The sequence below is a fragment of the Xenopus laevis genome, chromosome 3L (assembly GCF_017654675.1).
Source record: "Xenopus laevis strain J_2021 chromosome 3L, Xenopus_laevis_v10.1, whole genome shotgun sequence".
Classification (NCBI taxonomy): Eukaryota; Metazoa; Chordata; class Amphibia; order Anura; family Pipidae; genus Xenopus; species Xenopus laevis.
Window position 1 is genome coordinate 26,663,941 of NC_054375.1, and position 27,442 is coordinate 26,691,382.

At 39.9% G+C, this 27,442-nt stretch overlaps 1 protein-coding gene across 6 annotated transcripts in view; it reads left to right on the top strand.

Annotated features, from left to right (window-relative positions):
- Positions 1-20,032, top strand: part of LOC108710817 (gem-associated protein 5-like) — a 55,371-nt gene extending 35,339 nt beyond the window's left edge. For 3 of the 6 annotated variants that reach the window (XM_041586055.1, XM_041586056.1, XM_041586052.1), the window contains exons 17-29: positions 1,111-1,317; positions 2,473-2,592; positions 2,978-3,097; positions 3,719-3,814; positions 4,094-4,231; positions 4,492-4,639; positions 5,104-5,223; positions 6,933-7,143; positions 7,390-7,650; positions 7,849-8,011; positions 16,669-17,107; positions 17,470-17,563; positions 19,193-20,032. In XM_041586055.1, the coding sequence (XP_041441989.1) occupies positions 1,111-1,317; positions 2,473-2,592; positions 2,978-3,097; positions 3,719-3,814; positions 4,094-4,231; positions 4,492-4,639; positions 5,104-5,223; positions 6,933-7,143; positions 7,390-7,650; positions 7,849-8,011; positions 16,669-17,107; positions 17,470-17,563; positions 19,193-19,363 (2,288 nt within the window). In that variant the 3' untranslated portion in view covers positions 19,364-20,032. Of the gene's footprint in view, positions 1-1,110; positions 1,318-2,472; positions 2,593-2,977; positions 3,098-3,718; positions 3,815-4,093; positions 4,232-4,491; positions 4,640-5,103; positions 5,224-6,932; positions 7,144-7,389; positions 7,651-7,848; positions 8,012-8,812; positions 9,261-10,480; positions 10,616-16,668; positions 17,108-17,469; positions 17,564-19,192 lie in introns of those variants that run through there. The other 3 variants (XM_041586054.1, XR_005966227.1, XM_041586057.1) reach the window with 3 other exon arrangements.
- Positions 20,033-27,442: the final 7,410 nt, after the last annotated feature.

The window sequence follows — 27,442 nt, forward strand, 5'->3', positions numbered from 1 at the left end:
CTATGATTCCTTCAGGAAGGATTAAACAAGGGATTGGCACTTAGTTCAATCAAAGTTCAGGTTTCAACCGTATCCATCTTCTTCCAGCAGCAGCTGGCACTGAAACCTTCCTTCAGGGAGCCTTGAGATTGGCCCCCCGTATCGCCATCCCATCCCTTCCTGGGATTTCAACCTGGTACTCTCAGTACTACAGGAGAATCCATCTGAGCCCTTGCAATCTATTTTGCTACCAACACTCACAGTCAAGGTGGTGTTCCAACTAGCAATGACATCTGCCAGACGAGTTTCAGAACTAGCAGCCTTGTCCTGCAAACCCCTGTGTATGGTTTTCTATAGAGACAAGGTGGTGTTGAGACCAACACCGGATTTCCTTACAAAGGTTGTATCGGACTTTGACCTAAACCAGGACATAGTTGTTCCATCCTTCTGTCCAGATCCAAAGACACCACAGGAACAAAAGCTACATACCCTGGATGTTGTACATGCTCTTCAGACTTATTCTGCGGCCACAAAGGTATACATACCATTTCCAAGTTTTACAAGGTTCATACACTCGCCTCAGCTACGGGTGGTTCTCCCCGAACACTGAAGGATAGTCCCACCCTCATGGGTAGCTTTGGGACGTCCCCATGGTGCCTGTGTCCCCCAATCTATGCAAGAGAAAAATCTATTTTTTCCTACTGCATGTTGTATTTCTCAGTTATGCAGGCTCACTCCTATTGCAAAGCCACGGTAGACAATTGTACTGTTTAGTAAAAAGTTCTGGGAGTGTGTAATTAAACTTTTAGGTCCCCTTCCTTTCACTTATAATACAGCTTAATTTCTATCTGTTTTTTTAATACAGCATTTAAACCACATCGGCCCAAACGTGTGTGTAACAAACATTGTTTACAATCAGTGGGTGTGCCATTGGTAGCATACAACCCCTCTTCATTACTTGTTTTTTTTTAGACATCGTTTAGAGTGATGTCTCTACACTATTATTTTCAGGTGTAAATACAGATTTTACTTTTTGATAACTTATGTTTTTAATCTGCAAATCCCCGTTAAAAGGATTTAACGGCAAGTACAAAAATCTATTTTAAGCTCACTGTTTTCTGGAACTTCTAGGGAAAAAAGCCATTGATTTTGAAAAAAAGCGTGGCCTTCAATCAAAACCAAAAGCCAAGAAGAAGAAAAAGTTAGACACACCCAAAGAGGAGACAGGGGGGGAGTTACTGAAGGGAGAAGAGGAGAGCCCTCTAACACAGAATGGGACATCCGATCAAGAGCATGGGACTCCTGAGCCAGTGGCAACTGACAAAGACTTACATGAAGGTAGGATTCAGATATGGACAGCATATGCTTTGCCATAGAAGTCATATAAGTGTAGCTGATTTGAAATGAAGCAGAGCATTCAATTGTGCTTAAAGGGGAACTATTGCGTAAATTTTAATTTAATATAAGCTTCGTCATACTGAAATAATCAAGTTTATCTTCACTATCCCTCTCTCAGCATGTGTTTCTTTTCATTCTATCTTCTTGCATGAGTTGAGAGTCAGATTTTCTTTGACCGTTCGATCTAATAAATATATTATGGGGACTTCCTTTCCTAGCAGATGTATTAGAGCGCATTCAAATAACTGACTTCAGCACAAACAAAATATAACAAATTAATGTAGAGAAACAGGATTTCTGGTGATTTTAATACATTTTCTAGCCAAAAGATATATTGGAGTCAGCTGTCAAAATCAGACTCCCAACTCCTACAAGAAGACAGACTGTAGAGAAAAAGATGCTGGAAGGAGTGAAGAGTAACTTGGATATTTTAGAAACGGTTCAGAATTTTTAATTCCCTATACTTAGAGAATCTCTTATTTCATTATGATGAAGCTTATGATGATGAAGCTTATATAAAAATTTATATAAAATTTTCCTCAGGTTGCACCTGAGGAAGGGGTTGGACCCTAAAAGCTTGTGCGTTCAATACTTCTGCAAATAAATGTGCTAAAGGCATTGCCTAGCTGAATTTTTGTGCTTCTTCCCTACTTTGGATTGTTGCATTTTTATTGGTGTATTGAATCTGTCCACTTTAATTTAATGGATTGATAGCACAGACATTGTGCGGTAAAGGTGACCATACATGGACCAACCAAGTACGCTGTACTATTGTTCGTGCAAGGCAAGATCAATCGGAAAAGCAGGAACTGAAGAAGGCCTGAGCCATCTTTTCCTCATCTCTGATATACCATGAACTGGCTGACATGATACACTGGCAGATGAAATTTCTAAACTGCCCTATTTCCAAACCGGCAGATTTCCGGGTGGAAGAATCATATGCCTTTTATAAGCAATGGGACAGATGAAAACCCTCTCATACCAATTTAGATGAAATAATTAATGGTTCATAGTTAGAAGTATAGCACTGCATCTATTCCAAACAAGATATATATTAGGGTTTTGATGAGCTGTAACTTAATATTATGCTTCCAGCAGATGTAGAACGTTCGTCTCAGTTGGTCACTTCTCCAGTTCCTGCTCCAGATAAGCACAGTCCCATTTCATTTTCTAAGGCTGGACCCATTAGGAAGGACCAGGCCAAAGAACGAGCAGGTACTGATTCCATCCTCTACTCACTGTTTTTTTAATATTGCTTTTATCTTCCCTAATGTTTATACATTGCTTGTGTGCAGCATGATTATTTTAAATGAATGGTTACAATTTGATTAATAGCAACATGTGATGTGCTTTTTTAAAACTATAGATATAGCAGGGATTCTTAATCTATGTGGGATGCAAAAATGGGCCCCCATGCTGTTTAGGGTGGGTCATGAAACATGGTGCATAGCTGTTTTTAAAATATGTTGGACTTATGGTTGAATGGTGAGCAAAGTGGCAAAGACTGGCTCAGGTTGCCTTATCCCAAAATCCACATCCTTGACTGTACATCAAGGCCTGATTTGTCACTCCCCTGTATTACCAGTATATGCTGTTGCAGATTTACAGAGGAAGAAGAAGAGTCGGTCGTTGCTTCCCATCAGCACCAGCAAAGATCACCGATCCAAAGAAGAGCAACACAGAGACTGTGTTAAGTTGGCGACTGCTCTCTGTGCTAAGGGTAATAAGTATATTTCCATTTCTAGTATTTGGCACTATACATTTAAGAACTCCGTGGCATCCTATTATCTGTTTGAAAACAGATCAGTAACAATATACTCTGGTCATTGATGCTGCCAACAGAACGCACTATTCTTTGAGACACAGTTTAGGGTTTAGACACCCAAGTGTTTTGTAGGTGCAAGGGAGGGAAGAAAACACTCAAAATCATGTGCCATTCAATGTGAATGGGAATCACCACCACCCTCCTCACACTGAGAGACTGCCGGAAACAATACAGTGACTAATACTGGTTTTTCATGTTCTATTAGCAATATGCACCAATTTATTGAATGGGTACAAAGATTGAGAAAGAAGAGGGGAGGAGGAGCAGAGTAAACAGAGTTCAAGGAAGGAGCATGGCAGAGGCAGAGAGGGTATTGAGTTTGGAAAGGAGGTGGAGTGGCCACGGAATTTGGGTTGTAGAGTGAATATTTAAATCATATTGGTGTGCCACGTGACCTGAAAGAAGCCAAAGCAATCCTGAACCCTAGCATGTGCTTGATTTATTTTTGGAACGTGTACATCCACGTTGTCCATTACATGAAACTAAACCCATGAACTACTCTTGCTTCATTCTCAGATTTGAAAGAGAGATCTGATTCTCACTCAGAGGACGCAACGCACCTGGGATTATACAGTGACCGTGCATCCCTGTATCGGCTTATGGAAGAGGAGGGTTTGTTAAACTTTTATATCTTCCCCCTGCCCCTCATTATTACTTGTATAAAAGCAAAAGGGTAAAGTGCTGTGGACAGCCCTGGACTTGTTAACTGTTCCAATTACTATGAACATAGGAACCAGCAGAGGTACAATTTATAAAGATTAAAGTGCCGCCTGTTATAAAATAAGAAGTGGCAGGTGTTCATAAAAATATAATGTCACAAGACTACAATATGGCTGCTTGCGATGTTTCTCTTTACTTCCTGTTTCCTTATTGCTCCCATTTGGTTTGTAGGTCAGGCTCATCTCGAGAATGGGCACCCTGAACTTCAGCATCAGATCATGCTTTGGAAAGGGGATCTTAAGGGGACTTTGCAACTGGCTGCAGAGAGGGGTGAACTGACTGACCAGTTGGTGGCGCTGTCGCCCATGGGTGAGTGAATGAGGATACACAAACGACAGAGGACAAGGTGCTACAAAGCAGTTCAACAAATTACTGGTGGCTGCAGGGTCAGGAATGATGGGTCTCCATATGCTTGCCCAACTCTGCCCTAGATCCAAAAGAACTGCCCCCCCCCCCCTCCCAGTGGCAGTCCTGGTTGGAGTATATTTGGGGATTTGCAGTTGTTGAGTAGATAAATAGGTAAAGTCTGATGCCGCTATGTAAATATGTCCCATTTTCTCCCTCTTTAGCTGGATACAACGTATGGCTATGGGTGGTTGAAGCCTTTGTGAAACAGCTGTGCTTTCAGGAACAGTATGTGAAAGCTGCTTCCCACCTGCTGTCCATTAATAAAGTGTATGAAGCTGTGGAACTGCTCAAGGGAAACCACCTCTACAGGTCTGTATACTAGTGACCGGAAAAGTCAGCATGCTGACTCAGCAGCGCTGAGAGCTGGAGTTCAGCATTAGAAAACACTGCATGAATAGTTGTTACCTGGGGCAGTATATATATATATATATATATATATATATATATATATATATATATATATATATATATATATATAATATATATATATATATATATATATATATATATATATATTTATTGCTGTCACTGGCCATCAAGTTGACTAGACCTTTGCCTTATAACGCTTATGATGGATCATACTTCATACCCTGAGGATGTGATCATCTAGGCATAACCAGCCATGCTCTTCAGCTTCCATTATGGAACAACATTGTAACTCAGGTTAAGACACAAGTTAAAGAAATGTAACCTTATTAAAAGCTAATTGTCAGCTTTATCTGATTAATTTGCAAGGTGTTCACTGTCTCGCTATATTGGGGTTTATATTTCAGAGAAGCCATTGCAGTTGCAAAGGCTCGGCTCCTCCCTGATGATCCGGTCCTGCGGCAGCTGTACACTGGCTGGGCTGCAGTTCTAGAGCAAGATGGGCACTATTCCATGGCTGCTAAGTGGTAAGTGTGGGATATCATTGCAGGCAGGTCTAGTTAATGGAAAATCAACTGTGAGTATGATCTAGAGACTAATATCATGAAACAGTTTGTAGTTAGTCTTCATTTTTTATTAATTGTGGTTTTTGAGCTTTTTGTGGTTTTTGAGCTTTTTGTTCAGCTGCTTTCCAGTATGGAATTTAAGCTGGCCATAGATCCGATCGTACGAATCATCGTACGATCGGACTTTCCCAACTCCCGACCCGCCACTAACCATTCAGATCAAAGTCTAACCAGTCAGATTAGTTAAAGAACAGATCAGCCATGTTCTGCCCCTGACAGCAATCGTACGATATCTATGTCCAACCAAAGCTAATGACAGTCTCCCACTGAAAATCGTACGATCGGCAATACACGCAGAGATATTATCAGCAGCCGACAGAAATTTTCTAACCTGTCCGATCGACCAAACGACCGATCTCCGCCGGACGAAAAATGTCGGGACTCTCCACACACGGTTCGAAAATCGTACGAATCCTAGATTCGTACGATCAGATCTTTGCTTCTATAGCCAGCTTTAAGCAGCTGTCTGGTTGCTAGGGTCCAAATTACCAGGCAGTGGTGTAAAGGAGAGACTGGAATATAAGAGACCTGAATAACCGTAAGAATAAAATTATAGCCTCACAGAACAGTGACCAGTGACCCCCTTGTGATAGCGGGGAGAAAAAAAGACGAATAACTCAAAAACTGTAACAAGTGAAGACCAACTGAAAATTGCTAAGAATTAGAAAAATGCAATTAAGCCAGCACTCACCAGGAACTCCAATTTCCCATTGGTAATCAGGTGCACGTCATTCGGTGTCCACTCCAACCGACTTTAAATATCCAAACACATTGTAGCAGACAGCACCATCAGGAATATTTATTTAATAAGCCTTTATTTTGCTATTTTTTGGCTTTGTGATCAGGACAGTTACAACGTTTCAAGCCAAACAATGGCCCTTTATCAAGGTTGATAAAGGGCCATTGTTTGATAAAGGGCCATTGTTTGGCTTGAAACGTTGTAACTGTCCTGATCGAAATTGGAATGAATAACCTGCTTTCAGCTGGAAGGACCCACTGGTAAATAAAGCATTAGAGAGGTTATTATATGATCCCCTTATATATTTATACATAGTCATCATATCACCCCTTAAGCGCCTCTTCTCCAGCGTGAACATCCCCAATGTGGCCAGTCTTTCCTCATAGCTAAGATTTCCCATACCTTTTATCAGCTTAGTTGCCCTTCTCTGTACCCTCTCTAATACAATAATGTGCCGTTTGAAGACCAAAACTGTACGGCATATTCTAGATGGGGCCTTACCAGTGCTCTGAACAGTGGAAGAATAACCCCCACCTCTCATGAATCTATGTCCCTTTTAACATGCTAAAAATGAACTTGACCTTTTATGTCTGGGACCACACAGGTAAATCAATGAAATTAGAGGGTGGTCTGAAGCTATTGGCTGTTCAGCAGAGTATTGCCCTATTTTTATAACTATTTAATGATGAACAAGTTCAAGTGTCGCTCAGGGAAACACTACCAGCAGCATTTCCAAGAGAGAGATCACTTGTAGCGACTCCTTTTACAGTTCATTCACCGTCTTGTAATGGCATGGGCAAGAGGATCTGGGTAGTAGAAATGTACAATTATTTTATTTTGTTTTTAAAACACTGATAATTTTTTGTTCCAGTTATTTAGGGTCTTCCTCTCCCTATGATGCTGCCAAGGTGCTGGCTAAAAAAGGGGATTTGCTGTCTCTGAGCACTGCTGCCGAACTTGCATTAGTTGCAGGAGAAAAGGACCTCGCTGCTTCATTTGCCATCCGCTGCGCCCAGGAACTGGTCACTGCAAAGAACTTTGTAGCTGCCCAAGAAGCACTGCGACAGCATCACAGTCTACTGGTAAAAAAAAATCCAAGTTAGACCAGATCAGATTTGAGTGGCCTATGTAGCTATTGCATCCCTGACTATTTACATTAAGCTTGCAACATCTCTACAATTAAATAGTTGGAACATGAATCCGTTTCTGTATGTCTAATTTACTTTTTTTGAGTGCTGCTGTACTGCTTGCTTCATCTCAGTTACTCCCCTTGCCTTCTTTGAATGCTTAGCAGAAGTGTACTTTCCTTCATACTGTCTCTTTCTCAGGGGCAGAGACTGCTGTTCTGTACTAGTGAGCTGCTGTACACTCATTTGGAGGAGAAGATGCCGGTAGATTGGAAAACACAAAGCAGCCCATGTTTCCATGAACAAACAGGCAATAGTAATGGGGAATCCTTCATGGCTAAGCTTAGCCGTCTATGGAAGAGCGTGTGTGGAGTAAATAGCCCGGGACAATACACAGATGCCTTACAGCAACTGTCTGCTTCAGAGATTCCACAGACCACGGTCAATACTGGCCCTAAACAGGTAGCCCAGGCTTCTTTACATAGATATTCCTTTACTATAAGAAATACTTTGTCACTGAGACTTAAAAGGGAGTTAAAAGAAATATTTTGTTGTTATGAAAAAACTGGTCCAGCAAAGATTAATGCATATTTACTTTTAAACTCAGAATGGAGTATTCTATATAATTCCTGCCTTTAATGCCTGTTCTCAAACCTACAGCTGCTGTTGCACCTTTCCCATGAGATCACCATATTATCTCTAAATTGCCAGCTTAATAACTGGGAAGAGGCTGCTCCATCACTCCTCCGTGTCCTGTTCCGCTGTCACCAGGCAGGGCATTTCACCCTGATGCAGGGGATAGCTAGACTGCTGCTTCCTAACGGTGGGTATAGAAATGCATTGTAGGATTGTTAATGTTCTTTGACTGGCATTTGTGATTTAAATGTGCACGTGTATATTTCCCCTGGTTGTTTAAGCTATTTCAAAGTATCTGGAGAATTGCTTGGAGAAAAGAGATAACAAGGCAGGGTTGGAGGTATAGAGAAAAAGGTTGTGGCTGTTTAAGCTTTTGGGTTTCTTGAATCTCTGTTCCCAAATATTGGTCCAAGAACCCAAAGCAACCAATCAACAGTTGCCATTTCTCTAGACCGGTCCTTCCTGTCAGTGCAGACCAGTGATCCCCAACCAGTAGCTCATGAGCAACATGTTGCTCTCCAACCCCTTGGATGTTGCCCCCAGTGACCTCAAAGAAGGTGCTTATTTTTGAATTCATGGCTTGGAGGCAAGTTTTGGTTGCATAAAAACCAGGTGTATTGCCAAACAGAGCCTCAATGTATGTTGACAATCCACATAGGAGCTACTTAATGGCCAATCACAACCCATATTTGGCACCCCAGGAACATTTTTCTCGCTAGTGTTGCTCCCCAACTCCTTTTTACTTCTGAATGTTGCTCACGGGTCCAAAAGCTTGGGGATTCCTGGTGCAGACGCTATGGGGTTAAGTATCCACCTCCGGAGGCAGGACAGAAGAAGAAGAAACTTTTTGGCTCCACCTCCTCATATAACACTCATTCTCCTCCTGTTCCCCTCAGTTTTTTCTTCTGTCCTGCTGGAGGTCAGGACAGTATACATTTTTTTTTTTTTCTTTCTTTCTTTTCCTTTTTTTCTTACTTTTCGTTTCCAGGTTTTTTATTCAGAGGATCCTGGAATACTTCTTGCTAGAGCAACTCATTGTGAAAGCAAGCACTGCCACCACTGAAACTCAGCAGAGTGGAGGTACCACCAGCCCTAATCAGTCACCAGACTAAAGGCAAGGTGAGACAAGAGGCAGTCTACCAACAAATACCATCTCACAGAAATCGGTACTGTTGGGCTGTCAGGACCGCATCCGATCCGGTCTTTTAGTCTCCTGCTGTAACTAGGCATAGCCGCACTTCCGGGTTCAATCCGTAGCGCATTACACACGTAGTGCAGGTGCCATTCCAATTCTCAGTAAGGCGCAGGTAACGCTCCGGAACGGAGAGGAGACAAGCAACTACACCGCTTGACTTACAGAGCCTTATACAAGCTCTAAGACATCCAGGTATTGCGGTGATTTAAAGATAGCAGTGAATCCTAGGTTACTGCATAAAAAAGCAGCCCCCATATATAATATAATTATATATATATATATATATATATATATATATATATATATATATATATTTACGAAAGAGAGGATCAGCACTCACAGGACTTAAAAAATAATTTTAAAAACACTTATTGTGAAATTATGGACTACATGTTTCTCAGAGTATGATACAGTGAAATTGTCTTAAATACACTTACTGGCGGGAAACGCAGCTAAAGTGACGTACATGCCTCGTCACTTAGTCAGTGACCTATTCAAACAAACCCACATTAGTAGTACTAAATAATCCATAAGATTTAAAAACATCCCCATATATATATATACTTAAAAACTTGTCATCTTGTAACATATTAACAAATAAAGTTAAAACCAAAGCAACATGTAACACTATCTACTTTGTAGCAACCTTGTAACATTCCCATATGATAGTATACCCTACATTAACAACTCGGTTGCTTGTGTTACGTTATTGCTGAAAGTTGAGAAGGTGTTTAAAATTTGGCCCTCGGGATACATCTACTGATCTTACACATCGATATACTTCCTCCATAAATGTCAGTATATGGAAAAAATCATTATTTACCAGGTAAAATAATTATTTCCTTATATATTCAATTTCCGATCAAAGTAATTTTATGTGCCGCTGTTCCACAGCATTACGCGTAAGGGGGTCCACCATCTATTGCCACTTTGTTTTTATATTTTTATGTTATTACAAAATGTATGTATCAATAGTTAATGGTCTCGCCACCCCCACATATGGTGTCCATCATTACTCCTCACACCGTGTGATACTAATCAATAAATAATTACATGTGTTGAACTAATCACTCCATTGTATATATAACTAAACATATTAAGTGTAGTATATAAATACCCTGCATGCATAATAGCACGCATTAAAAAATATTAGTATGGTGGCTACCGAAAAAACAAAGTGTAAAAATATATACCATAATACAAAATCATCAAAAGTTCTATAGTGCATAAAGATAGAAATAAAATATCAAAAATTAAGAAATAGAGTTCTTCGATTTTATATATATATATATATATATATATATATATATTTATATATTAAAGGCTGATATATACTACGCCATCAGGCCCAATAAGGGGTACTGTGACTGCTTATGCCTTGCAGCTAAAGGAGGGTATAATGCACGATCACTAAAGGCTACTTTTTTTGTTTTGTTTTTTTTGTACTTTTCTGTCACACAGATAGGTACTACCAGGACAATGGAGACAGACACTGCTCTAGAGGACCTCAGAAAGGATATGAATAGTACCACTACAACAGCTAGGACCAAAAAGGCCACAAACAAAAGGTCCCATAGCCAGTTTAAAAAATGCAAGATGTGCGGAACAAGGTAAATGCCTGGACTGAGAGAGCCACCAGTTCTATCATCACATCCAATCCTATCTCAGGATATAGAAGATAGCCCCCAGGTTGAGACACAGGAGCAAAATCCTTCCACATCAGCAAAACACCTCCGCTATAGGAATTATTTGGCTGGATCAAATCCACAATTCAATCATCCATTAAGAAAACACCAGCCCAGAGTAAAAAGAGGAAACTACATTTTGATACAGATTCCTCTAACTCAAGTGACATCAGCAATCAAGATAGTGACCCAGAACCCGGTGAACTATCTGCCAGTGAAAATTCCTTAGATGACTCCGATAATGAGCATCATTACCACTCCATTGCAGGTCCTGACATAGGCAAATGTTTACTTCGGGAAATGCTGGCCACTCTCGAAATCAAGGACAAGACAGCAGCTACATCAAAAGCTGACCGAGTCTTGAGAGTTCAACCCAAAAAATCAAGAACTTTCCCCATTTTTAAGGCAGTGTCGCAGATCATAGAGAACAGATGGACAAAGTCAAATCACAGACACACACTAACGCAGCATTTCCTTAGCACCTACCCTATTCCCGGGGAACCGCAGAAAATTTGAGATAGGGTTCCCAGAGTAGATTTAGCGATTGCCAGACTCTCCAAAAATACTACGCTACCCACAGAGGAGACTGCCTTCAAGAAACCAATGGATAAGAAAACTGAGGTGTTTTCGAGTAGGGGGTTAACACATGCCACAGCAATCCTCCGACCCATGGTGGCATCCGCAGGCTTGGCACAAGATTTTGGTGGCAGGAGTTACTTAAACACCCTACATCACCAGAGGAGTTGTAAGAGGAGCCTTTGCTTTTTAATATTTGATGCAGCTATGGATATGATAAAGCTAGCAGCCAAAACCAGCATTGACACAATAGAAGCCAGAAGGGCACTATGGCTATGCCATTGGACAGGAGACACAGCATCCAAAACTAAATTACTCAATCTTAGATACAGTCGATATGCTTTTTGGACCTGACCTCAAACAAATCATAATGGAGGTTACGAGAAGCACCTTCTTACCGTCGGGTAAAAGGCCCAGGCAAAAATCATGCAGTAGGCCATACAGTAGACAATGGAGCTCCCAAGGTTGCAGCTTTTGCTTCTTTAGGAATTCCGCTTATCACTTATCACATCAAGTACAGGTTCCAAGAAAACCAGACCATATTAGTCCAATCAACCAAGACAAAATGGAAAACAAGAGTTCTCTCCAGTTTGGCGAACACACATTTAAGACAATTGAAAATTCTATCATCAACGAGGGGTACAGAATTCCGTTTGAAAACTTACCTCCTCACACATTCAATCACTCGTCCACTCCAAAAAATCCCACCAAACTACGAGCCCTTGTCACCATAGTTGACTATCTACAAAGCAACAATGGCATTACATCATTTCTCTTAAAGGAGTGTTACAAAGGGTTCTACTCGAATTTATTCCTAGTAACAAAGAAGGAAGGCTCTTTCAGACCAGTGCTAAATTTGAAACCTCTAAATCAGTTTGTTTCCAAATAAAAATTCCGCATGGAATCAATTCGATCAGTCTTAATGTCCGTGACAGAACAATGTTATATGACAAAAGTGGATCTTCAGGATGCGTACTGGCATGTTCCCATCAGGAAGGAGTCCCAACAATACCTAAGGTTCACTATTTTCAAAAGACATTTTCAATTCAGAATCCTTCCTTTCGGCCTTTGCAAGGCACCAAGAGTATTCACAAAAATACTCAGCCCTCTCATTGCATACCTCAGACGCAAAGGGATCACACTCTCTCCTTATCTATACAACCTACTAATAAGGTCCCCAACATACGAACAGAGTCTGAGGGATACCCAAATATGTTTCAAAACACTCCAACAGCACGGTGGCTCATAAACCACAGACGCCAGTCTAACAGGCTGGGGGCGACTTTTCCACCCCGCAATTGCCAGGGGAACTGGTCGCCGGCAGAATCAAAGTTGCCCATCAGTGTCCTGGAAATCAGAGCAATCAGGAATGCGATCTTCCATTGGTCACAGGAACTGACAGGTCAACCTCTCAGAATTCAGTCCGACAATGCCACGGCTGTGGCCTACCTAAACAAACAAGGAGGCTCGTGCAGAAATCGAGCAATGAAAGAGGACACTCAGATACTCATCTGGGCAGAGTCCCACGTCCCGGCCATATCTGCAGTCTTTATTCTGGAAATAATAAAATGGGAGGCGGACTACCTCAGCCGGCAACAGATAGACCAAGAAGAGTGGTCACTCCAACCCGAAGTCTTCCAAGAGATCGTGTCCAGATGGGGAACACCGGACATAGACATGCTGGCGTCAAGACACAATTGCAAGGTACCTACATACTGCGCCAGGACTCAAGATCCGGGGGCAGCATACGTGGACACTTTAGTCATACTGTGGACTTTCAACAGAGTCTATGCCTTGGTACTCTCACCAAGGATAATTCGAAAGGACGCTAACCATTCTCATCACACCAGATTGGTCGAGGAGGGCATGGTACTCAGAACTTGTAAATATGTCAGCAGCTCCTCCATGGAGGCTACCTCTCAGACAGGACTTACTAACACAAGGACCAGTAAAGCACCACAAATTACAATTTCTTCATTTAACAGCCTGGCAATTGAATCCGAAATATGGCGCTCCAAAGGGTTCTCAAAACAGGCCGGAGACATACTAATGAAAGCCAGAAACAGTTTACAACAAAGACCTACGATAGGGCATAGAAGATGTTCATAGAGTGGTGTCATTCCAAGGGCACACCATGGCCGCTGGCTTACATACAAACTATTGTAGAATTCCTTACACAGGGTTTCCAATTGGGACTATCCTTAGCCACCCTTAAAGGTCAAATTTCAGCTGTTTCCATTCTACTTCAACACCAGTGGGCTAGAGAACCAGACCTTATGCAATTCCTACAGGGAGTAGGCAGGGTTAGACCACTATATAGGGACCCCACACCACCTTGGGATCTTACTACGGTACTTACAGCCCTAAACGGCCCCCCATTCGAACCCTTAGCTTCCTGTCCCATAAAATTTCTAACCTGGAAGATGGTCTTTCTCTTGGCTATTACATCCGCAAAATGAGTATCCGATGGTCGCATTAGCTTGATAAAAATGAATGTTCTCCCACGAATTTTGTATCAGTTCCAAACAATTCCGATAGCGCCCCCACGACGTTTCTTTGATGTTTTACAATCTGCTTTCTGTACTTTTATTTGGAACGGCTCACAGCCTAGAATTAGCAAACTTATTTTGTCCAAGCCCAAAGCACAGGGGGGTTTAGGATTGCCTAACTTGAAAGATTATCTACAAGCCTCTTTATTAAGTAGAATCTTAGAATGGTTTCATAATTCTAAAAATAAGAAATGGATCCTAATTGAACAATCTTTGGTGGATAGACCTCTGCAAGCACTTTGGTGGTTATACCCGATTCTTAGACCTCCTTCCTCCGCTTTGCCAAAAATTTGTAGAGATATACTATCCTGTGCTGACCATTATCTGCGCTTGAACCCAAATTTGATCTCCCGGGAAGGTCCCCTTACCCCAATTGTGGGGAACCCCGGTTTTCCCCCAGGAATGACCTCTGCAGGCTTTCTGGAGAGGGGGCGCACTGAGCATTTTGCATGTATCCATGTAATGGAGAAAAATACTTTACTGCCGCTTTCTAAGCTTTGCTCAGGGAACTCGGAATCCTTTTTGGCTAAGTTTAAATATAACCAACTTCAACACTGGCTGTGTTCCCCCCAAAATAAGAAAGTGAGATCTACACCTCCTACACCATTTGAGGAACTGTGTTTAGCAAAAGTTCCACTGAAACACCTTATCTCCACGCTTTACAAGCTTATAGAGTCTGTTGGCAGACTAGACCTACCTAAATTTACTAAAAAATGGGAACGTGAATTACAGGTAGAGTTTACTCGAGATCAATGGAACACAAGTTTCCTTTTAACACATAAATTCTCAGTTGCTTGCAGAACGCAAGAAACTAATTACAAAATCCTCTCTAGATGGTATAAATGCCCAAATGTTTTACATAAAATTTTCCCGTCAGTGTCAGAGCTTTGTTGGAGATGTGCTGAGACGGTTGGCACCCCTTTGCACATCTGGTGGCAATGCCACTTACTTGTTCCTTTCTGGAAAATGGTGTTTCAGGTTATTAAAAAGGTGGAGGGTGTTGATCTCCCATTTGACCCTGCTATTGGACTTCTGTCAATGCTGCCTGGTCCTGTGACTCTACATAAGAAATCTCTTACAGGATATTGTTTGAGTGCGGCCAGAACGGTGATACCTCGTCATTGGCGATCGGTAATCACACCTTCGATTGCAGAATGGTATACAGAAATGGGCTCAATCATGCGCATGGAGGAACTCCTATGCTTTGCACAAGGTCGACAGGATAGTTATGTGCGGACATGGTCCACTTGGGTAACATTTATGGCGACTATGCCTCCGATGTAATCCCGCCCGGACTGGGGCTACTACCACTATAACCTCGCTGGTACTTGCATAGATACATTTTCGGTATTATGACAGACATGTGTTTTGGTTAGGAATTGGCTGAGCACCTCTTCTACTGTTTCCTCACTTTTCTCTTCTTTTCTCTTGTCTTTGACTTCTTCCCCTTTCCCTTTTTTTTTGTTTTTTTTTATTATTATTTTTTCACTGGCTTGGAGTATAACTGAATCCTATTGAGGTTAGTTATTGCTATTTCTATCTCGGTACTATTGTATTAATTACCAGGTGAATATTAGTACTACATAGGCAAGTCATACTTCCAGTTTCACAGACCAAGACTGATTCTATCTAGTTGACGCCTAGATTAGTAACTGAGATAATGTGTTTCTATAATTGATCTGATGCTTTTGCTTCATTTCATTGTGCGCTATTTCTTTGACACACTTTGTATGAGAAATTATTGGATTCAATGTACTTGCTATGTGAATATTTTTGTTCTTTCCTTTTTCTGTATATGATAATGCTTGTTTCTTAAATAAAGAATATATAAAAAAAAAAAAAATGAGTATCCGATATGGCGGCCTTATCTCAAAAAGAACCCTGGCTTATACTGCGCCAAGATAGGGCAGTATTTCTAACAATTGCATCATTTACACCCAAAGTGGTCTCCTCCTTTCATATAAATGAGGAGCTCAATCTACCTTCCCTGTGCCCAAAATCATCTAATTGCAAAGTTAATGTGCTACATAAACTAGATGTGGTAAGAGCAATTAGATACTACTTAGAAGACCGGTCCAAGCTCTATAGGAAAGCTGATGCCTTTTTACTTACTTATGGATTAAACAAAGGGTCACCTGCATCTAAAAGAACAGTAGTCAGATGGCTGGTGGAATCTATCAATCTATCTGGAATCAAATGTGCTTACGATTTTAGAAAGAAACCAGACCATTCAAGGTCAGAGTACATTCCACCAGAGCACTAAGTTCATCCTGGGCTCTAAATAATTCGGCTACTCCCGAACAAATCTGTAAAGCGGCCACTTGGTATCACTCTCAACATTTTCAAAATTTTACAGACTACATGTCTTTCGTTCAGTAGAAAGGTCCTACAAGCTGCATTCAGGCACTAGTTATTCTGCACCCACCCAAAAATCACTGACAGGAAGGGCCAGTCTAGAGAAAGGAGGATTTTTGACTTACCGGAAAATCCTTTTCTAGACGGCCTGGACTGTCAGTGCAACCTTCTGGTTAAAATAAGTTAATTAAGATGTTAATATACTATTGTATTTTATTCTCCTCTTAACTAAGCTGACAAACACAAACTGAGGGGGGCAGGGGGAGCATGAGTGTTATTTGAGGAGGGTGGAACCGAAAAGTTTCTTCTTCGTCTGTCCTGCCTCTGGAGGTGGATACTTAATAGCGTCTGCACTGACAGTCTGGGCCGTCTAGAAAAGGATTTTCCGGTAAGTAAAATATCCTCCTTTCATGATCTAATTTCATCAAATAAAGACCACAGCCATGTGTTTGCTTGTTCTCATGGTGGGTGTTGTTTATTTCAGGCTGTGAAGAGCTGAGGGCTATGTTGCCCCCAGAAAACAAAGAGAGCTTGACTGCCTGTGACAGCGTGGAGGCCTTCCTTGCCTACATAAAGATGTATGAGATGTGGTGGGGGCAGCAAGAAATGCAAACAAATTCCAAAGAACCAGCGGCTGAAGTCAATATGGATAGTCCAAATGGAGACCCTGATGCCATGCAGGAGGCAGAGCAGGATATAAAACCAAGGGATATATGTGGCTTTGAGGTGCTGCTCTCAGACCACCATGCACCCTTCCAGAGTGCCCAAAGGGAGATTTCAGAGGTTCAAAGAGCCCTCCGGGAGATGATACAGCAACACCAGAAAATTAGGCAGAACGAGGACAGTTCCTTGGAACTAGAACCAGAGCCTGAATTAAACACTTCTCCATCTCAGGATAAAACTCCCGACAGCCAAGCCAATGTGTAGGTTCACTCAAAAGCACTTATACACTCCTTAGATATCATTTTGCTGGGTGCAACATGGGGACTGTAGACTTCTAAAACAATACCAAACATGGATGGGACACAGCACCCTGTTATTTTGTCATTTAAGTTTTAGCCAGGTCTACACAGCCATAGTATCTTTATTTGACTGATCAGCTCCTCATCAACTCCTTAGTTCTTACCATAATTCTGCAAGAAAAGTGAAGTTTTAGTTGCCCATTAAGTGCCCTATTGGAAGGAGAATTATAGACTACATATTGTCTGTAATATGGTAATTTGGTGGAAACAGCCTTATTTTTCTTTTTCTGATTTTCATTTTCACCCAAAATATTTCATTACAGATCCGCATGTCCAAGTCCCGTGTCACTGACAGAGCTCATGAAGAGGCTTTCAACAGCTAACCATAAACTAGCAGAGTTCCCTGACTATTTAAAGGTGAGCTGTTCCTTTAACAGGAGGCAAAAACTGCAGCCTAGAGGGCCGTATTTATATACACGCACGAGGACCTGTGCCTAGGGCGGCTTGTGTGCCTATATAACAAATTATTCTTTTTTTAATGTAATTTTTTTAAAATCCCCCCCAGCCGCCACTGGAGACAAATCTGGTGACTATGCTGGGGGGGGTGAGGGGGTAGGAGCACAGTTTTTCCACGCTCGCCGGCAGAAGTGACATTGTACATTGCGCGTCACTTCTGCATCAGGGGGCCGTGTTGAGGCCCAGTGCCTTGGGCAGCTCCAGACCTATATACAGCACTGGCAGCCTTATTTCCTTTTTTGTGTTTTCCAGAGTAGGGACTATCACTAGGGGTGACCCTAAATATGAAAACTTCCAGTTTTCTTATCTAGTATAAGTAATTCTAAAACAACTGGACTTGCTGAGTAATCATTGAAGACGTTTCACTACTCATCCAAGCAGCTTCTATAGTTCAACTGACTGGTGCGGGAAATTCTCGGCATATAAACTCTTCCACTAATCCAATCACAATGGCACATTGTAACCCTTTAGAGAGGTGACATCTGAAACTCACAGAGCTGTGTGGTTACTGTGATAGGATTACCAAGGTATTATGCAACCCTTAGAAACAGTTGTTAAGGTGGCCATACAAGGGCAGATTAATATCGGTTCTTTACACTGATTCGGCAGCTAATCTGCCCATGTGTGGGGGCTCCTGACGGGTCCTCCCGATCGATATCAGGCCAAAAATTGGCCAGATATAGATCGGTCAAGTTAAAAAAAAAATTTTCTACGATCCATGACCGCATCGGCTAGTTGATGTGGTCCTGCGACCTGTCGGAGCCCATTTGTAGTATTGTAATCCGATGGTTCGGCCCCAGGGCCGAATGTTCGGATTCATCCGATATCGCCGAGCCGTTATTGGCCATCTCGGGTTAAGATCCGCTCATTTGGCAAACCTTGCCAAACGAGCGGATCTTATAGTGTATGGCCACCTTTACTTGTGATAGTTGCATGAATGGATGTGTTTTCTTTTGTGCATCTAATTTCTGGACGTAGAACACAATGGGAAGGACAATTAATTGGCTTTTGAGCAATTAATTGGCTTTGCATAGTCTTCAAAAAAGACATTTCATATTGGAATTACATTATAAATCTAGATATATTTAATACAAGGCACAGTTGGGCAGCGTCAATGGCATGATCTGGGGCTCAGTATTGCCATGCAAGTAGGGGCCCAGAAAAGGTCAAAGTTATTAAATGACAGAGTACCCTACCAGCCTGATCGGGGCATTGGGATTATGTGAGCACATTTAGGTCAGAATCCATTAAATTACCAGATTCAATTTGGAATGTTGTATGGTTCCGTGTATCAGAGAGCATTGCAATGCCACAATTAAGAGGGTTAATTTGCTACACAAATTTCGGAAGCTTCTATGCATAGGTCATTCTCCTCTTGTGCCAGGAACTAGAAGGGGCAGAAGAGCTTACATGCAGCATGGGTGGATTGGGAGTCATGGTGGGCAAATAATGATATGATTTCTGATGGCAGCCCTGTTGTCTCCAGCTACTCCATCTCATGTTATCAAATGTTTTGCACTCCCCATCTAGGCCTTACCCTTCCCTGATGTACTGGAGAGCTGCCTGGTGCTACTTCATCTTCCGTCCTATCAAATCTCCCCAGATATGCGCTCCAGAGCCTTGGCTCTGTTGCACAGTTATGTCCCTGGATCTTCAGACCACAAGAAAGCAGCCAAGAAGTTCCTCTCCTTCCCAGAATGATTTTTATGGACTCCAGTTTGCTGCTTCCGGCTCTGCAATAACTGTTGCATTATGTGGGTGCTACCAGTTGCTTCCATTGGAGGCTGCAAATACATCTTCATCCTGTAGAAAATAATTCAAGCTGGAGAAACATCAGTTGCACAGATTGTAAGAAATGCATGGAAGGCTGCTTAGGGGACCATGGCTTTAACCTATATCATTTAATTCGCTTCCAGGTACCTACATATCTATGGCACTGGAAAGCAGACTGGGGCTCTGGATGGACAAATAAATACCCAACCAGAATGTACTACCTAATGTCAGCTGTCATTGTGATTAGGGTTGCCACCTTTTTTGGAAAGAAATAATGGCCTTCCTGTATATTTCGATTTTTTTTCCCTATTAATAACATTGGGGTCAAGCATCATTTTTACTGGTCAGGCCTGTAGAATACTGGCCAGGTGGCAACCCGAATTGTGTTGGCTCCCATACTCACAACAATAAGATCCCAGCTACAGCAGTAGTGTAAGTGGGAAACAGGGGCACAGTTCACCTATTAAATTAAAAGAGAAAGGTGATCATTGTCTTGTAAACATGTTCAGTTTGATCAGTCTATCCTGGGGGTACATAAAGGAAACCTATGCCTGTATTTATAGTTATATATAGTCATAATATATGGCTTGATTGTTGCTAATATAAGAAACCAATTGTATTTATGACTCCAGTGGTCATCAATATATTGCGTTGTCTTATTGACCTTTATGGAAAGCAAGTGAGCAATACGGCAGTTGTCCGTTTACGTGTGTGTACAGAGAATAAATTCTGTGCATACAGCTTAAAGAAACAGTTCAGCGTAAAGATACAAACTGAGTAAATAGATAGACTGTGCAAAATAAAAAACGTTTCTAATATAGTCAGCCAAAAATGTAATGTATAAAGAGTGAGTGGACGTCTAATATAATAGAACACTACTTCCTACTTTTCAGCTCTCTAAGTTTAGTCCGCGACTTGAAGGGGGGTCACATGGGACATAACTGTTCAATGAGTTTGCAATTGATCCTCAGCATTCAGCTCAGATTGAAAAGCAACAGTTATGACTAGGGTTGCCAATTTTTCTGGAAAAAAATACAGGCCTTCTTATATATTTTATATATATTTTTCCCTATTAATAACATTGGGATCAACCATTATTTTTACCAGCCAGGCCAGTAAAATACCGGCCAGGTGGCAACCCTAGTTATGACCCAAGTTGCCCCCCCCCCCTCAAGTCTGCCTGGTAACCAATCAGTGGAAAGCAAGAGAGCTGCAAAGCAGGAAGTAGTGTTGTGGCTATTATATTAGACATCCAGTCACTCCAGCCTTTATACATTACATTTTTAGCTAACTAACTATATTAGAAACATTATTTATTTTGCACAGTCTATCTATTTACACAGTTTTTAGTTTTACACTGAACTGTTCCTATAATGCTTTACCAGCCAGTGAAAAGAAAAGAAATGGCAGCTGCACCCTACTAGTTCCCTTATAAATAAACCTAGTTCTGTGCAGGTGCATGAATGTATAGGAGGCTGTATAGGGTTCTGTATTTTGGTTCTCTATACCGGATATTTGTAGGCGCTCTTAAGAATCCCTGCTTTATAACAGCCTGATTCTCCAGAAACCTAAATGGTTCATATACGTTGTTACGTGAAAAAAGGGGCCGTTTGGATTTTTTTTATTGGTACTTTTGTAATTTATGTAATTTAACATTCCCACAATGCATTGCTCACCGGGCGATCTCTAGGGTTAGATGAATGTTTAATAAGCCAAAGCCGAGCATGGCACTTACCACTCAGCGGATAAATATAATGTCGTTTTGCAGTCACTATAATGCCAAGGAAGACTTGCACTTTCTTTTGCTTTTTTCAATTAAATATTTTGAAGTGGAGTTTGATGTTTCCTAATTTAACACCTATGTCAAGTTTGCATTGATAGGAACCATCCATTGATTTACCTAGGATACGGCTTTCTTTGTTGCTGCCCAAAATCTGCCTGAAAATATTATAGTGGCCACATGTGAGTCTATTGAGAGGCTACCTGCATCTGAAAATACCCAAATTAAAGGGGTTTCATAGGGGGTGGGAAGGTAGGTTCTTTTACCTGCTAATGGCTTAGTACAGATTACACGAGTCACATGTTTAGGTGCTATGTGGGCGTAAAACCTAAGTGTGGCCGTAGACAGATCTATATACAGGTATAGGATCCATTACCCAGAAGCCTGTTATCCAGAAAGCTCCAAATTACAAGGTGGCCTTTTCCATTTTATCCAAATAATTAAAATTTAAAAAAAAATAAAAATATTTCCTTTTTCTCTGTAATAATAAAACAGTACCTTGTACTTGATCCAAAAAAGATACAGGTATGGGATCCAGTATCCAGAAACCCATCGAATTACGGAATGTAATGTCTCCCATAGACCCCCATTTTATCCAAATAATTGAAACTTTTGAAAATGATTTCCTTTTTCCTCTGTAATAATAAAACAGTACCTTGTACTTGATCCCAACTAAGATACAATTAATCCTTATTGAAAGCAAATATTGGGTTTATTTAATGTTTACATGATTTTCTAGTAGACTTAAGGTATGAAGATCCAAATTATGGATACCTGTAGCTTGACTGATCTTTTCCAAATTGCGTCAGAATTTCATATATTAATGCCTTAGTAAGTGGCTTTGAATGTTCTGCAAGCCATTCAATATCAGCCAGTCTGTCTAGGCAGCCAGTCTAATCCTACAGGCTGAGCCAATAAAAGTCACAAGTGGTTGAGCTCCCTTTTATTCCTTAGCTTGCTATTCAGGCCTTCTCCTATCCATATTTTATACTGCCATTTAAAGCACTGCCCAGTTGCTACGGTAAATTGGAGCTGCTAAAGTCGCAAACAACAAAGCTACTGAACAAAAGGATATATTTTAAAACAGCAAAAAATAGAGACCAATTGCTGTACAGAAAGGCAACAGTCTTGCTGTGGCTTCAGTGTGGTATAATAATAAATATAATATTACCACACCCCTTCTTATTACAGATATGGTACTTTTTATACAGAAAACCCCAGGTCCCAAGCACTCTGGATAATGGATATTTCTGTAATTTGGATCTCTATACCTTAAAGTAGAAGGAAAGGCTAAAACTAAGCTTTATCAGAAAGGTCTATATAAATACACCAGTAAACCCTCAAAGTAATGCTGCTCTGAAACCTCTGTCAAAAGAAACACCTCATTTCTTTCCTTCTATTGTGTACACATGGGCTTCTGTATCAGACTTCCTGTTTTCAGCTTAAACCTCCAGGGCTAGGGCTTGAGCATGCTCAGTTTGTTTCTCTCTCCTCCCCTCCCTGCTGTAATTTGAGCCCAGCACTATGAGTGAGCAGGAAGAGACTCGAGCAGGAAGTGATGTCACTCCAAGGTAATATGGCAGCTCCTATGCTAAACAATCAGAGAGTTTCTAGAGCTGTATATTTAGGTATGGTAAAGCATTCTGCTGAATAAATATAGTGTTATAGATTGCACTATTGTGGCTAATCTATTGGCAATAAACTGCTTTGGTTGCTTTCCTTCTTCTTTAAATCTACTATAAAATCATGTAAATATTAAATAACCCCAATAGGCTGGTTTTGCTTCCAATAAGGATTAATTATATCTTAGTCAGGATCAAGTACAATGAACTCTTATTATTACAGAGAAAAAGGAAATTATTTTTTTTAAAAAATTGGATAAAATGGAGTCTATGGGAGACAGCCTTTCCGTTATTTGGAGCCTTTTGGATAATGGGATTCAAGAGAACGGATACCCTACCAGTATTGTAATTTGGTAATTTATGCCAAAACAATCGTTGCTGACACAGACGGAACTACATTATACAATGATAATTTTATGGTATGTACTTTGTGGCAACAATTTGGGAAAAGACCCGTTCCTGTTTCTGAACAATAATGGCCCTTGCACAATGTGAAGTCTGTAGAGATGAGAGTGGAAGAACGTGGCTGGCCTGCACACATCCCTGATCTCAACCCAACTGGAACCTGTAGGATGAATCGGAATGCTGATGTGAGCCATCAGTAATCCCCAACATAAATGCCCAACCTCTTACAAGTCCCACCAACAGTCTTCCAAGATCTAGTAGAAATAATTCTCCAAAGAATAGAAGGTATAGATCAGGGGGTCCCCAACTTTTCTTTTAACCGTGAGCCACATTCAAGCGTGAAAAGATTTGGAGAGCAACACCAGCATGAAAAAAGTTCCTGGGGTGCCAAATATGGGTTGGGATTGGCTATATGTGGACTGGCAGCCTACAGGAGGCTCTGTTTGGCAGTACAACTGATTTTTATGCAACTAAAAATTCAAAAATAAGCATCTGCTTTGGGACCACTGGGAACAACATCCATGGAGTTGGTGCACAACATGTTGGGGATCACTGGTATAGATAAAGAAAAATTCAAACAACTGAACCTAGCAGAGCATAGTAATACTACAGTATTAATACACCGAACCTAGCAGAAACAGAGCATACCAATATTAGCTTGCAACACAACAGTATTAATACTGAACCTAGCAAAGCCTAGTAATAATAGCCTGTAATACTGCAGTAATAACACACTGAACCTATCAGAGCCTAGTAATGATAGCCTGTAATACTACAGTATTAATATGTTGAACCTAGCATAAACAGAGCATAGTAGTGTTAGCCACCAATAGTACAGTATTAATACACTGAACCTAGTGGAACATAGTAATTATAACCTGTAATACTACAATATTTATACGCTGAGCCTAGCATAAACAGAGCATAGTAATGTTAGCTTGCAATACTACAGTATTAAAACACTGAACCTAGCAGAGCATAGTAATAATAACCTGTAAAACTACAGTATTAATACACTGAACCTAGCAAAGTATAGTAATGATAACCTGTAATACTATAGTATTAATACACTAAACTTAGCAGAAACAGAGCATAGTAATTTTAGCCTGCAACACTACAGTATTAATACACTGAACCTAGCAGAGCATAATAATGATAACCTGTAATGCTACAGTATTAATACTTGGAACCTGGCAGAGCTTAGTGATTATAACCTGTAATACTACAATATTAATACACTAAATTTAGCAGAAACAGAGCATAGTAATGTTAACTTGCAACACTATAGCGTTAATACAATGGACCTAGCAGAGCCTAATAATGATAACCTGTAATACTACATTTTAAAAACACTGAACCTAACAGAGCATAGTAATGACAACTTGTAATACTGTAGTATTAATACAGCATAGTCATGACAACCTGCAATTCTACAATATTAATACACTGAACCTAGCAGAGCATAGTAATCATAACCTGTAATACTACAATATTTATAAGCTGAACCTAGCATAAACAGAGCATAGTAATGTTAGCTTGCAATACTACAGTATTAATACACTGAACCTAGCAGAACATAATAATGATAACCTGTAATACTACAGTATTAATACATGGAACCTGGCAGAGCTTAGTAATTATTACCTGTAATACTACAGTATTAATATGTTGAACCTAGCATAAACAGAGCATAGTAATGTAAACTTGCAATAGTACAGTATTAATACACTGAACCTAGCGGAGCATAGTAATCATAACCTGTAATACTACAATATTTATAAGCTGAACCTAGCATAAACAGAGCATAGTAATGTTAGCTTGCAATACTACAGTATTAATACACTGAACCTAGCAGAACATAATAATGATAACCTGTAATACTACAGTATTAATACACTAAACTTAGCAGAAACAGAGCATAGTAATGTTAACTTGCAACACTATAGCGTTAATACAATGGAACTAGCAGAGCCTAATAATGATAACCTGTAATACTACATTTTAAAAACACTGAACCTAGCAGAGCATAGTAGTGATAACCTGTACTGCTACAATATTAATACACTGAACCTGGCAGAGCATAGTAATGTTAGCTTGCAATACTACAGTTTTAATACACTGAACCTATCAGAGTATAGTAATGATAACCTGTAATACTGCAGTAATAATACACTGAATCTAGTATAGCCTAATAATTATAACATGCCATTCTACAATATTAATACACTGAACCTAGCAGAGCATAGTAATGACAATTTGTAATGCTACTGTATTTGTGCACTGCACCTAGCAAAAACAGAACAGAGTAATGTTAGCTTGCAATACTACAGTATTAAAATACTGAACATAGCAGAGCATAGTAATAATAACCTGTAAAACTAAAGTATTAATACACTGAACCTAGCAGAGAATAATAATGATAAACTGTAATACTACAGTATTAATACACAACACTAAACCTAACAGAAACAGAGCATAGTAATGTTAGCTTGCAACACTATGGTATTGATACACTGAACCAAGCATATAGAAATAATTTAAAAAAAAATTAAAATACTGAACATAGCAGAGCATAGTAATAATAACCTGTAAAACTAAAGTATTAATACACTGAACCTAGCAGAGAATAATAATGATAAACTGTAATACTACAGTATTAATACACAACACTAAACCTAACAGAAACAGAGCATAGTAATGTTAGCTTGCAACACTATGGTATTGATACACTGAACCAAGCATATAGAAATAATAAAACTACAATACGACAGTATTGAACCAAACAACCAGATATAGTAATGTTAGTTTACAATACTACAGTATTAATACACTGAACCTAACGGAGCATAGAAATGATAATTTGTAATACCACAGTATTAATACACTGAACCTAGAATAGCCTAGTAATGATAACATGTCATTCTACAATATTAATACACTGAACCTAGCAGAGCATAGTAATGACAACCTGCAATACTACAGTATTAATATGTTGAACCTAGCATAAACAGAGCATAGTAATGTTAGCTTGCAATACTACAGTATTAATACACTTAACCTAGTGGAGCATAGTAATGATAACATGTCATTCTACAATATTAATACACTGATGCTACAATATTAATACATGGAACCTAGCAGAGCTTAGTAATCATAACCTGTAATACTACAGTATTAATAGACTAAACTTAGCAGAAACAGAGCATAGTAATGTTAGCTTGCAACACTACAGTATTAATACACTGAACCTAGCATAGACTAGTAATGATAACATGTCATTCTACAATGAATACACTAAACCTAGCAGAGCATAGTAATGACAACTTGTAATACTACAGTATTAATACAGCATAGTCATGACAACCTACAATACTACATTATTAATACACTGACCCTAGCAGAGCACAGTAATAACAACCTGTAATTCTACAATATTAATACACTGAACCTAGCAGAGCATAGTAATGACAACCTGCAATACTACAGTATTAATATGTTGAACCTAGCATAAACAGCACATAGTAGTGTTAGCCACCAATAGTACAGTATTAATACACTGAACTAACCTGCAATACTACAGTATTAATATGTTGAACCTAGCATAAACAGAGCATAGTAATGTTAGCTTGCATAGTAGTGTTAGCCACCAATAGTACAGTATTAATACACTGAACCTAGTGGAACATAGTAATCATAACCTGTAATACTACAATATTTACACGCTGAACCTAGCATAAACAGAGCATAGTAATGTTAGCTTGCAATACTACAGTATTAAAACACTGAACCTAGCAGAGCATAGTAATAATAACCTGTAAAACTACAGTATTAATACACTGAACCTAGCAAAGTATAGCAGAAACAGAGCATAGTAATTTTAGCTTGCAACACTACAGTATAAATACACTGAACCTAGCAGATCATATTAACGATAACCTGTAATGCTACAGTATTAATACTTGGAACCTGGCAGAGCTTAGTAATTATAACCTGTTATACTACAGTATTAATACACTAAACTTAGCAGAAACAGAGCATAGTAATGTTAGCTTGCAACACTACAGTATTAATACACTGAACCTAGAATAGCCTAGTAATAATAACATGTCATTCTACAATATGAATACACTGAACCTAGCAGAGCATAGTAATGACAACTTGTAATACTGCAGTATTAATACAGCATAGTCATGACAACCT